This window comes from Saccopteryx bilineata, chromosome 1, assembly GCF_036850765.1.
Source record: "Saccopteryx bilineata isolate mSacBil1 chromosome 1, mSacBil1_pri_phased_curated, whole genome shotgun sequence".
Classification (NCBI taxonomy): Eukaryota; Metazoa; Chordata; class Mammalia; order Chiroptera; family Emballonuridae; genus Saccopteryx; species Saccopteryx bilineata.
In genome coordinates this window covers 33,460,219-33,476,272 of record NC_089490.1, presented here as the reverse complement: position 1 = coordinate 33,476,272, position 16,054 = coordinate 33,460,219, and the positions used below count along the sequence as shown (strand labels likewise).

Below are 16,054 nucleotides of genomic sequence, written 5' to 3'. Positions count from 1 at the left end.
GAATAATTTCTATTAAGTGTTGTAATTTCAGCTTGGGTGAGTCACTTATATGTCTTAATTTAGAAGTTTGTGATTTACCCATAAAGCACATTATATAATACATGCTAAGGACTAAGGAGCTATACTGTTAAGTGATGTGGATATTTCCTAGTTCCTGAGCATCTTAAGTAGTTGAATGTCATATAATTCCTTGTTTTTCTTCTAAATTGTGTGCATTTATAGATGCTGGTGTCAGAAATAGAAATGAAACAAAGCAAAATGGATGAATGTCAAAAATATGCAGAACAATACTCAACGACAGTGAAGGTAAGAGGATTCTGTCACTTGCATCAAATGTCATATTCGAGTATGTGATTCTACATTGAACTTTTTAAAGCCTTTGCAAGTCATTTTATTCTGTGTTGAAAAGAGAAAACAGAATCTTTGTTTGAAACCTTTAGACACCTATCTAATAATTTCTTGAAATCTGAGTCACATGACAGCCCTGGTTTGTTCTTTTTATCACATGGCACATGCACACGTATGTCCACATACATAAGAAATACCGAGCTCTGAGTTCACTTCTTAATCAGTTTGTGCCCCTCCCACCTTCCTTCCCTCCTTCCCTTGTCCTTGGTTTCTCTCTCTCTCTCTCTCTCTGTCTCTCTCTCTCTCCTCTCGTTCTTTAACAATGCTAGAGTATTCCATGAAAGACCCTTTAACTTTTCGAGTTCTCATGTTTTTGAAGTCTTTAATATTGTATGTCGGCATCAGCCACCCAGATGCACAATGCCACTGCCCAGCTAGAGGAAAGGGAGGCCATAGCGTCCTAAATGTTTCCATTAGCTTGTAAAGACACTTAGGAACTTTCCCGACCACCCTAAATGTTTCTGACTTTATTACCATATTGCGAACATCTCAGCATTGGATAGATTTCTAAAAGTGTTGTTTTGTAATATTTCCTTTAAAGTTATTTAGTGAAACTGTGTTTCATTGTGAAGCTTTAGCATTTTGCTTTAATTAATTTAATCTTATTGACTTCTTTATCCAGGACTATGAATTACAAACAATGACCTACCGGGCCATGGTAGATTCACAGCAGAAATCTCCAGTGAAACGCCGAAGAGTGCAGAGTTCTGCCGATCTCATTATTCAAGAGGTGATGCCATGCGGAGTGCCACAGAGAAGCGAGGGAGTGTGATAGAGAGAAACCATACTTTTAAAATTTATATATTTGTATTATAAAATATACATAATGGAAAATCTGTCATTTTAAGTATACAATTCATTGGCATCCAGTACATTTGCAAGGCTCTGCAGCACTGACTACTAATCATTTCCAGATCTTTTTCATCATTCCAAAAAAGAAACTTTCTACTTATAAATTACATTTTATTAAGGTCCCTTTTTTAAAGCCCTTTGGAAATCTTTACTGAGGATTGATTATTAATTGCAGATTATAACAAATGCACTTCCTGATTAAATTTAGAAGAGAATTGCTATTTCGTAGGGTTTACACAACAGTAGTGAGCTCATTACAGGCACCATCACTGGGGAGCTATGTATTTTCCTGTCACGAAGCCTAGTTATTATAATCGTTACTTAATGCTTGTTCAAATTATTTAGGGCAACTGGAGCTTATGTTTTTTATTATTTCTTCCTTACTTGCAGTTTATGGACCTACGGACACGATATACTGCTCTGGTCACACTCATGACACAATATATTAAATTTGCTGGTGATTCATTGAAGAGGCTGGAAGAGGAAGAGGTAACCATTAACTATGAACAGCTAACTAAAAAGGAAGTATATAGTATGGTTTGGAAAAACAGAAAAGGATTCACAATAAATTGACATAGTTGATAAGCTGATATGTAAGTAATTATAAAATTATAGTAAAAAAGAGTAGAGGCCTATGGTTTTTTAACTTTTTTTAAAAAGATACTCTCAAATAGAAGAAAGAGTTTTTATTTTCACTGTAGGACTCTAATAAGATAGGGTTAATGTCTTAAATGGTTCCACATAAATAATGAAATGCTGACACTGGCAGAATTTTTCTGTTTTCTCACAGTTGAGGTATAGTTACTATTGTTATAATGTCTACAGAAATACTGTATAAGCACATTTTAATGCATTTTAAATTAATTTATATCTTCAAGGATTTGAAACAAAAAATAAATTAGAACTAGTAAATGTACAAAATGATAGTACTTTTTAAGAATTGTGGAGCTTTTTTATTTTTATTTTTTGCAAAAAAGATAATGGTAGATAATATAAAGACTGTGTAAGTACCATTCTAACTTGGAGGGACTCTGGCTTAGATCAGGCGTCCCCAAACTACGGCCCGCGGGCCGCATGCGGCTCCCTGAGGCCATTTATCTGGCCCCTGCCGCACTTCCGAAAGGGGCACCTCTTTCATTGGTGGTCAGTGAGAGGAGCACATTGATCATCATTAGCCAAAAGCAGGCCCATAGTTCCCATTGAAATACTGGTCAGTTAGTTGATTTAAATTTACTTGTTCTTTATTTTAAATATTGTATTTGTTCCCTTTTTTTTTTTTTACTTTAAAATAAGATATGTGCATAGGGATTTGTTCATAGTTTTTGTTATAGTCCAGCCCTCCAACGGTCTGAGGGACAGTAAACTGGCCCCCTGTGTAAAAAGTTTGGGGACCCCTGGCTTAGATTGTGAATTCAAAAAACATATTCAAAATGAAAAAAATTATTAATAAAAGACTAATGTGTATACTTTTGAAGGGATTATGCTGTGCTCTGTTATCTTGGTATTGCTTTACATTCCTAACCTCAGAACAGACAAAAATAGTAGACTGAATGCTAAAGTTAGAAAATTGTGAGGCATTAGTAATTTTAAATTAGGCTGGTGTTGAAATTCTGAAGATGATTATACTTAGTATAACTAACTGTTCATATAAGGAGAGAATCAAACGCTATTAAGTGTCTAATAGATGTTACTTTTTTAGTTTCTAAAAATGTGATGGCTTTTGTAAACTATTTTAGTCTGTTCAATGTTAACAATTTTCTGCAACTAAATCACTAACATAGCTAATTGCAAGTCTTTATAACCAGTTTCATTTGTGCATCCAAATAACTGGCATATGCCTCTCATTCATGAAAACCATTCATAATTTTTATATTGTTACTTTTTAAGAGACATTATTCCATCTTAAATTGTAGAGTAGTTAATTTTAAAATAATTTAAGAGCTTTTCCTTTTTTAATTTTATTGCACATATATGAGCCACTTTGCTCAATTTATCTGATGCGGTAGACTACTAAAGTTGTAGAACTAAATGCCTTAATATATAGAAATTAGGCTTGTCATTCTTCGAAACCTAAAGGAATTATAATGAATTAAAAGTCAAATAAAATATAGACCAAAGACTATAATTTAAAATAGATTTTAAAAATCCCTTAATAAAAATTCACCACTTAAGAATCATACAAATGGGGCCTTGGCCGGTTGGCTCAGCAGTAGAGCATCACCCAGTGTGTGAAAGTCCTGGGTTTGATCCCCGGCCAGGGCACACAGGAGAAGTGCCTATCTGCTTCTCCATCCTTCCCCCTCTCCTTACTCTCTCTTTTTCTCTTCACTTCCTTCAGCCAAGGCTTCACTGGAGCAAAGTTGGCCCAGGTGCTGAGGATGGCTCTATGGCCTCTGCCTCAGGCACTAGAAAGGCTCCGATTGCAGCAGAGCAACACCCCAGAGGGGCTGAGCATCGCCCCCAGGTGGGCATGCCAGGTGGATCCTGGTCGGACAGATCCCGGTCAGGCACATGGGGAGTCTGTCTGTCCCCACCCCTTTCACTTTGGGGGGTGAGGTGGGAGAATCATACAAATGTAATGCAAAAGATATATTTTATAAAAAATATACAGCTGAGTTTTTAGACTCCAAAGAGTACTGTTTCTGAAACAGTGTGCGAAGACCCACATGAGAAACTGTGCTCTGAGAGTAGAATTTTCCATAATAAACATAAATCAAAGAAGGGTACAGGTTAGTTTCTGAAGATGAAACCAAATCAGAAATGAAAGTAGAGTATCTGCAATGGATATTAGATGAATAAAGAGATTTTATAGTCTATGTTGAGAGCAAAGTATATTAAATATTAATTTCTGAGATTAAAAGACAGCATATCTCCTTGGGGAAATGTTAGAAAAAACTCAACGTTATTTTTAAATGAATAACACATCTAAAAGGAAGCAAATCAGCAATAGGACTAAATTATTTCTGGCAATTTTTGAAGTATTTGCTAAAAAAATTAGAGTATCTAGACAGTGTGATAATTATAATTATAGACAATTATAATCTAGACAATTATTAACAATCAGTAAAATACTTTAAGATAGTGAGGGTTCAATAGCAATTATTCTGAGAAAATTTTATCTTTAAACCTTAGAATATAACTAGGGAAAAAAAGGCTCAAAACTTCTTAGTAATGGCTAAGTTTTAAAGGGGGTTTGATAACAAATTGAGAAAGACACTCCTGAAATCAACTATTCAAAAATACTGAAATTTAATATTAAAACGAAAGGTTTCAGTGTCATTAAGTTGAACCTGATGACAAAATAAATAGTGCACCAGCACTGAGTATTGCAGACTGCGATGAGATTTGTTTTGTGTGAATTCTTACTATAAATCATATTTAGGTTAGCAAAGGAAACAGCTGAAGCTTTTGTCAAAATTATTGGGGATTGAGAAATTAGAGGAAGCAAAATAAGATATATGTTCTATACTGAAAACTAAGTTACTGAAATTCACCAAAGCTTTTCAATTTAAAACAAAAATTCTGCTCTCTAGAATAATTTTTCTACTCTTGTTTAAACTTTCTAGTTATGATTTTGGTTTGATGATATGAAACTAACAACCTTATAGTGTTAATAAAAAGAAATTCAATTATAAAACTATTTCTGATCATGTAGTTCTGTAGTAATTGTAACGTGTACTCCTCCCAGCTGTGATTGATTTTGTCATTAACAGAGTAAAAAAATATTTTTAAATTTTATTCTATACATTGGAGCTGGATCCATAAATATATTTTCAAGAGCATTTCACATTTAACAAATATCTTTGTATTTATGGAGTATCCAAAGGTACTTGGCAAGGTGGATTCGAATGAGGCATGTCATTAACAAGAGCAACAAAATCTGTGAGTATGTGAAGCACATCTTCTGTAAAGCCATCAGGGCCCATAGCTGCCTTTGCATTAGTGATTCTGACTATAATTATCATAATCTGGCAATATAAACAAGGAAGAAGTTTGGCTTTAGAAATGACAAATTTTTGCATAATTTTCCTTTTTCCCCATGTGAAGTATTATATCCTGATTTGGCTCTCTGTTCCAAGGTACTTATTTTGTTTCTTTAACCATAAAACACAGGCTTGTAAACATCATTTTAAAATTTCCATTGGGCTAGATATCGAGAACTAAATAAATTCTTTGATGTCATTCAGTTCCTATATGTTGAATGTTCTTCTTAGCTTGGACGGAGCTATGTGCAAGCAGAAAGGGCACTGTTGTGAAAGTTTTCAAAATTATTTCACCTCCCTGTACCTCAGTTTCCTCACCTATAAGCTATGTGCTTTGGAAGGTCCTCACTTGTTATAAAATCCTAAACTAGCTGATTTTTACAACTATGATATTTCTGAGAGAAAAAAGAAAAAGAGTCTTTGGTTTTGAAAACCTGTCATGAAGGGTTCTTGTCTTCTTTTGCTGCCTGAAGCTTCCTCTCTGAAGAAGGTGTCGGTGGTGATGGTGGTGGTGGTGCTTGCTCTGCATTGGGGTTTACCTGTTTTTGTAAGTACTTTCCTGAGGCTTGCTTCGGACTTTTAAAAGCCACTGGAGTAGAACAGGCTTGACACTTTCAAACCTCTCTCGTAGATCAAAAGGTGTAAGGAGACCTCGGAACACGGGGCTTACTCCGATCTGCTTCAGCGCCAGAAGGCAACGATGATGGAGAACAGCAAGCTCACCGGGAAGATAGGCGAACTGGAGCAAATGGTGGCCGAACTCAAGAAGCAGAAGTCCCAAGTGGAGAAAGAGCTTCCGAAGGTCAAGGAGGCGGCAGAAAACGAATTGCGGAAGCAGCAGCGAAACGTGGAGGACATCGCCCTGCAGAAGATCAGGGCCGAGAGCGAGGCGAAGCAGTACCGCCGGGAGCTGGAGGCCATCGTGGGCGAGAAGGAGGCGGCCGAGCGCGAGCTGGAGCGCGTGCGCAGACTCACGGCGCAGGCCGAGGCCAAGCGCGCGGCCGTGGAGGACAACCTGCGCCACTTCCGGGGCCAGCTGGAGGAGCACTCCCTCACCCGGCGGGCGCTGGAGGACCACCTGAAGAGGAAGGACTCGAGCCTCAGCGACCTGCAGCAGCAGAAGGACAAGCTCACGGAGGAGCTAAGAAGGAAGAGAGACAACGAGGAAGAACTCTTGAAGCGGATCAAGCAGATGGAAAAAGACCTGATGGCGCAAAAACACCTGGCAGAGAAACAGTTGAAAGAAAAACAGAAAATTGAACTGGAAGCCAGGAGAAAAATAACGGAAATGCAGTATTCCTGTCGGGAACCTGCGTTGCCCACATGCGCCCCCGCTCAGAAAGAGCAGGACCAGCAGAAAGCGGAGGAGCTCAGACAGCAGGTGGACGTGCTGATGGCTGCCAACAGGAAGGCCGAGAAGGACATGAGGGAGCTGAAGTACGAGCTTCATGCCCTCCAGCTGGAGAAAACTTCGTCTGAGGAAAAGGCTCGCTTGCTCAAAGAGAAACTCGATGAAACCAACGGTACGCTGCAGTGCCTCAAGTTAGAGCTGGAGAGGAAGGACCAGGTGGAGGAGGGGTATTCCCAGCAGCTCAGGGACCTGGCGCGGCAGCTGAACCAAACCACAGACAGAGCCGAGGAAGTCATGCAAGAAGCTAATGATCTCAAGAGAATCAAGCACAGCTATGAGGCAGAGTTAGAATCTCTTCAACAGGAAAAAGGGAAGCTGCAAAGAGAAGTGGACAGGATCAGCAGGACACATGCCATAACTGAGAGGGATATGCAGCATTTAAATTCCCAAGTGAATTCTTTTCGGGATGAGAAGGAGTTCTCTAATGAAAGAATACAATTGTGCCAGAGAAAGTCAGACCATCTCAAAGAACAATTTGAGAAAAGCCACGCGCAGTTGATTCAGAACATTAAAGCCGAAAAAGAAAATAATGATAAAATCCAAAAACTTAAGGAAGAGTTGGATAAAAGTAATAAGTGTTCAGAAACGCTAAAACAAAAAGTAGATGAGCTTATTAGGCAGAATACTGAAACCAAGTTAGCAATGCAGAGAATTCAGGCAGAATCAGCCAATGTGGTTTTAGAGAAACAAGCTATCCAGCAAAGATGTGAAACGCTGAAAATTCAGGCAGATGGTTTTAAAGATCAGCTACGCAACACCAACGAGCACTTGCATAAACAGACGAAAACAGAGCAGGACTTCCATAAGAAAATTAAGTGCCTAGAAGAAGACCTCGCCAAAAGTCAAAACTTAGTGAGTGAATTTAAGCAGAAGTGTGACCAGCAGAACATTATCATCCGGAACACTGAGAAAGAGGTCAGAAATCTGAATGCCGAGCTGAATGCTTCCAAGGAGGAAAAGCGACTTGGGGAGCAGAAAGTGCAGCTACAGCAAGCTCAGGTACAAGAATTGAATAACAGGTTGAAAAAGGTGCAAGACGAGCTGCACTTGAAAACCATAGAGGAGCAGATGACCCACAGAAAGATGGTCCTGTTCAAGGAAGAATCTGAGAAATTCAAACTTTCGGCGGAGGAGTTTCGGAAAAAGATGGAAAAATTAATGGACTCCAAAGTCATCACTGAACATGATATTTCAGGCATCAAGCTTGACTTTGTGTCTCTTCAGCGAGAAAACTGCAGAGCTCAAGAGAATGCTAAGCTCTGTGAAACAAATATTAGAGAACTTGAAAGACAGCTTCAACAGTATCGCGAGCAAATCCAACAGGGGCGGGATGTGGAAGCAAACCATTACCAGAAATGTCGAAGACTTGAAGAGGAGCTGGTAGCCCAAAAGCGTGAGGTTGAAAACCTGAAGCAAAAAATGGATCAGCAGATAAAGGAACACGAACATCAGTTAATTATGCTCCAGTGTGAAATCCAAAAAAAGAGTCCCACCAAAGACTGTACCTTCAAACCAGATTTTGAGGTGGCAATGAAGGAGTGTCAACACTCTGGAGGTCTCTCCTCTAGGAACACAGGACAGCTTCATTCAAGGGCCAGATCTCCTCTGTTGAGATGGACTCACGAACCACAGCAGTCGAAAGAAAAATGGCAACATCAGGTTGTTGAACCAAAGGACGTCCAGTGCTGGCCATCAGGAGCTGCACTGGAGAAAGAGAAAAGCCAGCAGTGTTACTCTGAGTATTTTTCTCAAACAAGTACTGAATTGCAGATAACTTTTGATGAGAAAAACCCCATTTCAAGATTATCAGAAATGGAGAAGATAAGAGATTCAGCTCTGTACAATTCCAGACCACCTGTCAGGTGTCAAGGTGACAAATGTGAAATGGACCTGGTGAAGCTGTTGGCACCCTTAGAGGTATAATCCAGATTCTGAGACTTATCAGCTACTTGTGTTAAGTTTCCTCTCTTGTTTCCTTTCTCTTCTAGACGAGGTGTTTTTTAATAATGTTAAATGTGATTGGCTGTTGGTCATTCTGACAGAATGTAATGCTCTCATTTTCTAGTAATTTACTTGAATCTACTACAAATTACCAATCTTTACTTTTTAAATGTTTGAGAGGAAACACACAGATGTTATGGTTACAGTGTTATATCAGTAAGATTATATCCTGAAAAGTATGCCCATAAAAAAAGCTAGAAAAACTAAGCAGTTAACTTTCATTTCTAACATGTTCTCTGGAAAAATTTTCTCAGTCTTTTCTCTTTTTTTTAAAATTGACTTTATTGGGGTGAAATTGGTTAATAAAATTGTATAGATTTCAGGTATACAATTCTGTAACACATCTGTACACTGTATTGTGTGTTCTCCACCCCAAGTCAAGTCTTCTTCCATCACCATTTATCCCCTTTACCCTCTTCTACCTCCCCCACCCCCTTTCCCTCTGGTAGGCACCATCCTGGTTTTTTCCTCCCAATTTTTTTATTGCTTAATCCACCTTCATACCATTTTAATTCCTTAATTGCCCTCTAAAGTAAACTTCAGACTCTCAAAATATATTACTTATTTCTATTCCCTATTTGGTTTGAAAAATTTCTTCTATTATCTCATCTTTGTTATTCTAGGAATTGTATTTAGATTAAGAATAGGTAAAGGGATATAATGTTCTTTAGATGACTTTTAACGCCTTATAAATTCCTGTTACAGATAGCTAAGAACAAGCAGTATGATATGCATACAGAAGTCACAACATTAAAACAAGAAAAGAACCCAGTTTCAAGTGCCGAAGGATGGATGCTTGGACTCAAGAGAGGAGATTTTCTTAAGAAAAGCTTAGAAGCAGAGACCTCCCAGAACAATGATGGCGACCACGCATGCTCAGTTAGGGATGATGAATTTACATTCCAGGGGCTCCGGCACACTGTCACTGCCAGGCAGCTGGTTGAAGCTAAGCTTCTGGACATGAAAACAATTGAGCAGCTGCGACTCGGTCTTAAGACTGTTGATGAAGTTCAGACAACTCTTAACAAGTATTTGTCGAAAGCCACCTCAGTTGCAGGACTTTATCTAGAAGCCACAAAAGAAAAGATTTCTTTTACCTCAGCAGCCAAGAAAATTGTAATAGACAAAATGATGGCTTTAGCATTTTTAGAAGCTCAGGCCGCAACAGGTTTTATAATTGATCCCATTTCAGGTCAGACATACTCTGTCGAAGATGCAGTCCTTAAAGGAGTTGTTGACCCTGAATTCAAAAGTAGGCTTCTTGAGGCAGAGAAGGCAGCCTTGGGATATTCATATAATTCTAAGATGTTGTCAGTGTTTCAAGCTATGGAAAATAGAGTGCTTGACAGACAGAAAGGTAAACATATCTTAGAGGCCCAGATCGCCAGTGGGGGCATCATCGACCCTGTGAGAGGCATTCGCGTTCCACCAGAAGTCGCTCTGCAGCAAGGCTTGTTAAATAATGCCATCCTCCAATTTTTACACGAGCCATCAAGCAATGCAAGAGTTTTCCCTAACCCCAATAACAAGCAAACTCTGTATTACTCAGAATTACTGCGAATGTGTGTATTCGATGTAGATTGCCAGTGCTTTCTGTTTCCATTCGGGGAGAGGAACATTTCTAATCTCAATGTAGCAAAAACTCATAGGATTTCTGTAGTAGATATTAAGACGGGAGCAGAACTGACTGCATATGAGGCTTTCCAGAGAAACCTAATTGAAAAAAGTACCTATCTTGAACTCTCAGGGCAGCAATACCAGTGGAGGGAAGCCACATTTTTTGAATCCTATGGGCATCCTTCTCATATGCTGACTGATACTAAAACAGGATTGCAATTCAATATTAATGAGGCTGTAGAGCAGGGGACAGTTGACCAAGCCTTAGTCAAAAAGCATCAGGAAGGTCTCATCACGCTTACAGAACTTGCTGATTCTTTGCTGAGCCGGTTAGTTCCCAAGAAGGATTTGCATAGTCCTATTGCGGGGTATTGGTTGACTTCTAGCGGAGAAAGGATCTCTGTTCTAAAGGCCTCCCGTAGAAATTTGATTGATCGGATTACTGCCCTCAGATGCCTTGAAGCCCAAGTGAGCACAGGGGGAATAATTGATCCTCTTACTGGCAAAAGGCACAGGGTGGCTGAAGCTTTGCATAGAGGCCTAGTTGATGAGAGCTTTGCCCAGCAGCTGCGACAGTGTGAATTAGTAATGACAGGGATTGGCCACCCTGTCACGAACAAAGCGATGTCAGTGGTGGAAGCCGTGAATGCAAATATCATAAGTAAGGAAATGGGAATGAGATGTTTGGAGTTTCAGTACTTGACTGGGGGGTTGATGGAGCCACAGGCTCACTCCCGGTTGTCAATAGAAGAGGCTCTCCAAGTAGGTATTATAGATGTCTTCCTTGCGACAAACCTCAAAGATCAAAAGTCATATGCCAGAAATATAATATGTCCCCAAACAAAAAGAAAGTTGACATACAAAGAAGCCTTAGAAAAAGCTGATTTTGATTTCCACACAGGACTTAAACTCTTAGAAGTATCTGAACCCTTGATGACAGGAATTTCTAGCCTCTATTATTCTTCCTAATAGGACATGCTGAAATAACTTTGCACAGGAGTGATACTGTCAAGTTTATGTATTCTGCCCAGAGCATGACGATATCAGTTAACTATACAGTCCAGGAATTGTGTCACATAATCAACATAGTATTTATTTATGGAGGGCTGGAGATAGCTGACTGTTCAGAAGGGAGAATAATTTTTAAATTAAGAATAACAAAAGATTTACTGCTCTTAAAAATGGTTTCATTTAGCTTTGAGATTAGTTGTTTTCAGTCTTGCCCACACTGAATTAAAAATATTTTACCTAGAATATGGCATCAGCTTGGCGAACTCCAGCAAGTTGAGAGCATCCTTTCTGGAGAACTCTCCATCCTGGGAGATCCAGCCTGATGTTAGGATTCCCATTCACTCAGGGAAGCCTTGTACTCACGGAAGGAGCACTGTGGATTCAGAGAGGCTGTAGTCTTTCAGACTGCCTTGAAAAATGAAAATGTTTTTAGTTTTTCTGTATGTAGTTACCTTCTTCACATATGAAATGTTTACTCCAGTCTCTTGTTTATAGTTAGACTTTGTGACGAATGGGTTGTGTGTTGGAATACGGGGAAATTTTTTCTTCATTCTGTGTATTTTTCAAATGTGTGTACACACAGTCTGTTCCTTTGGCTTTCCATTGTCTCAAACTTTTCTGTCAAGACAATTGTGTTTGTAATGCTAATGCAAAGGCAGCAAATCAGAGATCTTCTAGTGCTTCATGAATAAAATCGAGTTTTTTATTTGTTACTTTGATAAACCAGCTGGGAGGTGAGACCGATCCTTAAAGAATGTTTATTACAGCTTCCTTTGCTGGCATCAACATTTTGGAAGTACATCTGCTGTGGGATGTGATAAATGGGGTGAAGTGAATGAATAAAAATCTCAGTAACCATGTGTGATGAAAACACATTTTTACGTTCTTGTTTTCTATGGAGAGGTCAGTTTCATAGCTCAGTCATTTACTGGAGTATATCTTTTTTCTACCACTTCCACCTATCAGAAGTCACTGGAAGAAGAAAAGAAAGAGCATGTTGAAAAAGCCAAAGAATTACAGAAATGGGTATCAAATATCAGCAAGACACTGAGAGATGGAGAGAAATCTGGGAAGTGTCCCTTCTCTAAGCAAAAGGTATCATGAAGGTCCCAATTAATAACAATGAGAGTGGGTAGAACTTCCTGAGGTGACATAGTCCACCTAAAAATAATATGTTTAATTGTTTACCTCAACCTCCCCCCCCAATTGTTATCGACAATTATAATGAGGATCAGGGAGGTTTAGTAATTTGCCCAATGAATCACAGTATGTGCCAGGCAGAAGAAAGTGTTTCAGATTCCAAAGTCTGAACTATATATCTTAGTCTTATTATCAGTAAACTAATATAATATATATTGTCCTGCTTTTCCTACTAGTTAGATCTGCCATTTGATTACTATGATCAGTCTACGGCCATACCACCCTGAACACGCCTGATCTCGTCTGATTACTATGATCATTGCCAAAGAGCAGTGTCATCCTGTTTTGTGCTCAGAAGAGGTCCATGTACTCCTTATCACTAATGTATACAATCTCACTTTTAAGAAGTGTTAAAACAAACTTCCAAGGATTCCAAAACTACAAACTAGGATACTAACATTTTTGAGGACTGAATGTAGTTATGCCTTCTGGATCTTTTCTGTTTTATGAAGAAGTGTTCTCCAGTCAATCACTGGAAAAAATATTCTAGATTCTTTCCCTTACCTAAATGAATTTTTTAGAAAGATTTTATTTATTGACTTCAGAGAGAGGAGTGAGAGAGAGAGAGGCTTGGGGAGAGGAGTGGGACCAATGTGCAGCTGCTTCTCACATGTGCCCTAAGCAGGCAAGCCCAGGGTTTTGAACCCGTGACCCCAGTATTCCAGGTTGAAGCTCTATCCACTGCGCCACCGCAGGTCAGGCAACTAAATGAATTCCTTGGTTCTGTGGGCTATCCTAAATGAATTTCTTGGTTCTGTGGGCTATCTTCTGTGCCCCTCCTATTCGGCATTAGCTGGATAGCTTCAGCCCCTGAGATGTTAGTGCTTCCTGGTGTCTGTTGGAACTGCCTCCACTTGATGCTCAAAGCACACTGGTTGTTAAGATGTAAGTTCGGCCCTGGCCGGTTGGCTCAGTGGTAGAGCGTCGGCCTGGCGTGCAGAAGTCCCAGGTTCGATTCCCGGCCAGGGCACACAAGAGAGGCGCCCATCTGCTTCTCCACCCCTCCCCCTCTCCTTCCTCTTTGTCTTTCTCTTCCCCTCCCGCAGCGAGGCTCCATTGGAGCAAAGATGGCCTGGGCGCTGGAGATGGCTCCTTGGCCTCTGCCACAGGCGCTAGAGTGGCTCTGGTCACGGCAGAGCGACGCCCCAGAGGGGCAGAGCATCGCCCCCTGGTGGGCGTGCCGGGTGGATCCCAGTCGGGCGCATGCGGGAGTCTGACTGTCTCTCCCCATTTCCAGCTTCAGAAAAATACAAAAAAAAAAAAAGATGTAAGTTCAAGTATTGCTGCTGCTGCTGGTGATAGACTGGAAGTGTGGCTGTATTTTTAAAAATTTCCACAAAGTGTAACAACATTTTGTTTTGAAAGCTTTTCCTACACTGCCCTCTCTGCCCCTGCATGACCTTTGGAAATTTTAGGGCCTATTATTAGCTCTTACTAGCTTCCCCTTCCCGTTCTGTATGGGTACTCACTTGTCATCAGTTGACATTGTGACGTAATTAAACAGGGGGAAGCTTCAGTGCCTGTCTAATTTTCCCCATGATATTAGGCAAAGATTCTTTATCTGGGGCTCCCCCTTGAAGTTACAGACCTGAGTATATGCTTGAATTATTCAATTGAAATAGAGCCATATTAGCTCATAGTTTGTGTACTGTACTTCATCAAGTGTGGAAGAAATAAAAAGCTGGAAACAATTACATTTGCTGTTTGAAATGCAAAACAGCAAAGTAATGTTATGCATATATTTAGTTTAAAGTGTTCTCTCCCCACCCCCCACCCCCATCCCTTGTCAAATAGGAAAAGAACTAAAATAAGGAGGAGAACTTAGCAAGGATTTTTGGGGAGAACAAGTATCATTTGAGAAAGCTAGATTATAAACCCTTAGTATGTTCTCATTCTGTAATATTAAATTCTCCAAAATTTTACTAGTTCAGGTTTAGACCTGCTGGACATAAAAGTAGACACATACTTTTTTTTTTAATACAGATCATGGCCTAAACTATAAATCTTTTAATGCCTGATAAAGGAATTTAAGACCATTTGATGTGAATAATAAATGTCCTTCAGTGTATCAATATGGCCTCATTATTACCTATAACCACAAAAACCGAGTTTTTTGACAATAGGATACATTGGTGAAAAAGATAGCTTTCCTTGGACCCATCATTTACTCTCATTTCTGCTCATTTAGAAGAATGGCAATTGACTTCTGATACTAGGCTTTCAGAAATGATACACTGAGGAATTAGGAGAAAGTGTTACTTCGTATCTTCAAACAGATAAATTTAATTCCTCTGACCATCACAGGAAACTTCACAAGTGAAAGTTGTAAGAATAGAAGTTCTTTAACCTTGACCTGCAGACATACAGATTAAACCATCACCATAAATTTTTTTTTCAAAAGGAGCATTGTATTCAGGAGTTTGGGGAAGGAAGATACACATTGGTGGAAGTAGTGTGCTTCATTCATGTATATATCAATATTTGGGTTCAAGGACGATACTGAGCCAGTGCTGACCCTCAGCCACTTGAGAGGTTAAGGCAACTCTGATTCATGGTTGAGCTGGGACAAATGCAAGAGCCATATAGTGCTGTTATTTCCTCAGCAAATAATAAGGCTTTTCTTAATCATGCATTCTAACTGTAAAGTATGTCCCTTATCCAGTCCCCTAGGCTGATAAATAATGGGTTACTGACTTGGGTCACCCAGAAAATAGACATCATTCAGATATTAATGAAAACCTGATTCGTTTTTAAAAATTATTGTCGGTTAGTCTATATGAGGGCAGAGTTTGAATGCGTTTTCCTTACCTTGCAGATTTCCAGTGAAGAAATATTAACCAAGAAGGAACAATTATCTGAGGCACTTCAAACCATGCAGCTGTTTCTGGCTAAACATGGAGACAAGTATGTTGGTTTTCATTAACTTTTTATTCGATGTAGGAAACTAATCTTGAAACCATTTAGCAGAATAGATGATGGTAAGTTGAGATTTCAAAGATGGAACTCAATCACAGATTTACTTAGTGATGTAATAACAAGATTATAAATTTATTAATTTAGATAATTGTCATTTTTAATCACTTTAGTGACTAAAAAATACCTAAAATGTACTTATTATTCACATATATTACTGGTAAAAACAAACAAACAAAAAAAACAAAACAGGCTCAGAGATGTTAAGGATCAGTAGTTAGTCCGTTGTGAAGACTCCAAGCCAAGTTTTAATATAAGTAGTACTGTCTGAGACTTTCCCTTTGGAAAAGATATATAAATAGGTTCTTCATTTCTTAACTGAGCCCTGTGACAATCTGGTTTCCATTATTTTGGTCCTATTTTTTACAACAAGGCACTTCATATATTTCAGCTAATGCGTTCATCTAAGACAGGGAAGTAATGATACCCTTATTATCCTTTTCCCAACTAACAATGCTAACTTTTTACTTTTGTCAGATAACAGCTATTGTTATTTTAGAAACTTGTATATGTTAGAGATGTGCTGATATATTAATTCACATCCTTTCCTTCAGCCCTCCCCCCCACCTCTCTCTCTCTTTTTCTTAGGCAGAAGGAT

General features: G+C 39.2%; 1 protein-coding gene across 14 annotated transcripts in view; it reads left to right on the top strand.

The window, feature by feature from the left end:
- The window catches only part of DST (dystonin), a 508,664-nt gene that overhangs the window by 340,061 nt on the left and 152,549 nt on the right, over nucleotides 1–16,054 (top strand). For 13 of the 14 annotated variants that reach the window (XM_066252929.1, XM_066252970.1, XM_066252888.1 and 10 more), the window contains 5 exons: nucleotides 223–306; nucleotides 1,031–1,138; nucleotides 1,651–1,749; nucleotides 12,250–12,378; nucleotides 15,299–15,387. In XM_066252929.1, the coding sequence (XP_066109026.1) occupies nucleotides 223–306; nucleotides 1,031–1,138; nucleotides 1,651–1,749; nucleotides 12,250–12,378; nucleotides 15,299–15,387 (509 nt within the window). Of the gene's footprint in view, nucleotides 1–222; nucleotides 307–1,030; nucleotides 1,139–1,650; nucleotides 1,750–5,874; nucleotides 8,572–9,360; nucleotides 12,155–12,249; nucleotides 12,379–15,298; nucleotides 15,388–16,054 lie in introns of those variants that run through there. The other variant, XM_066252962.1, reaches the window with a different exon arrangement.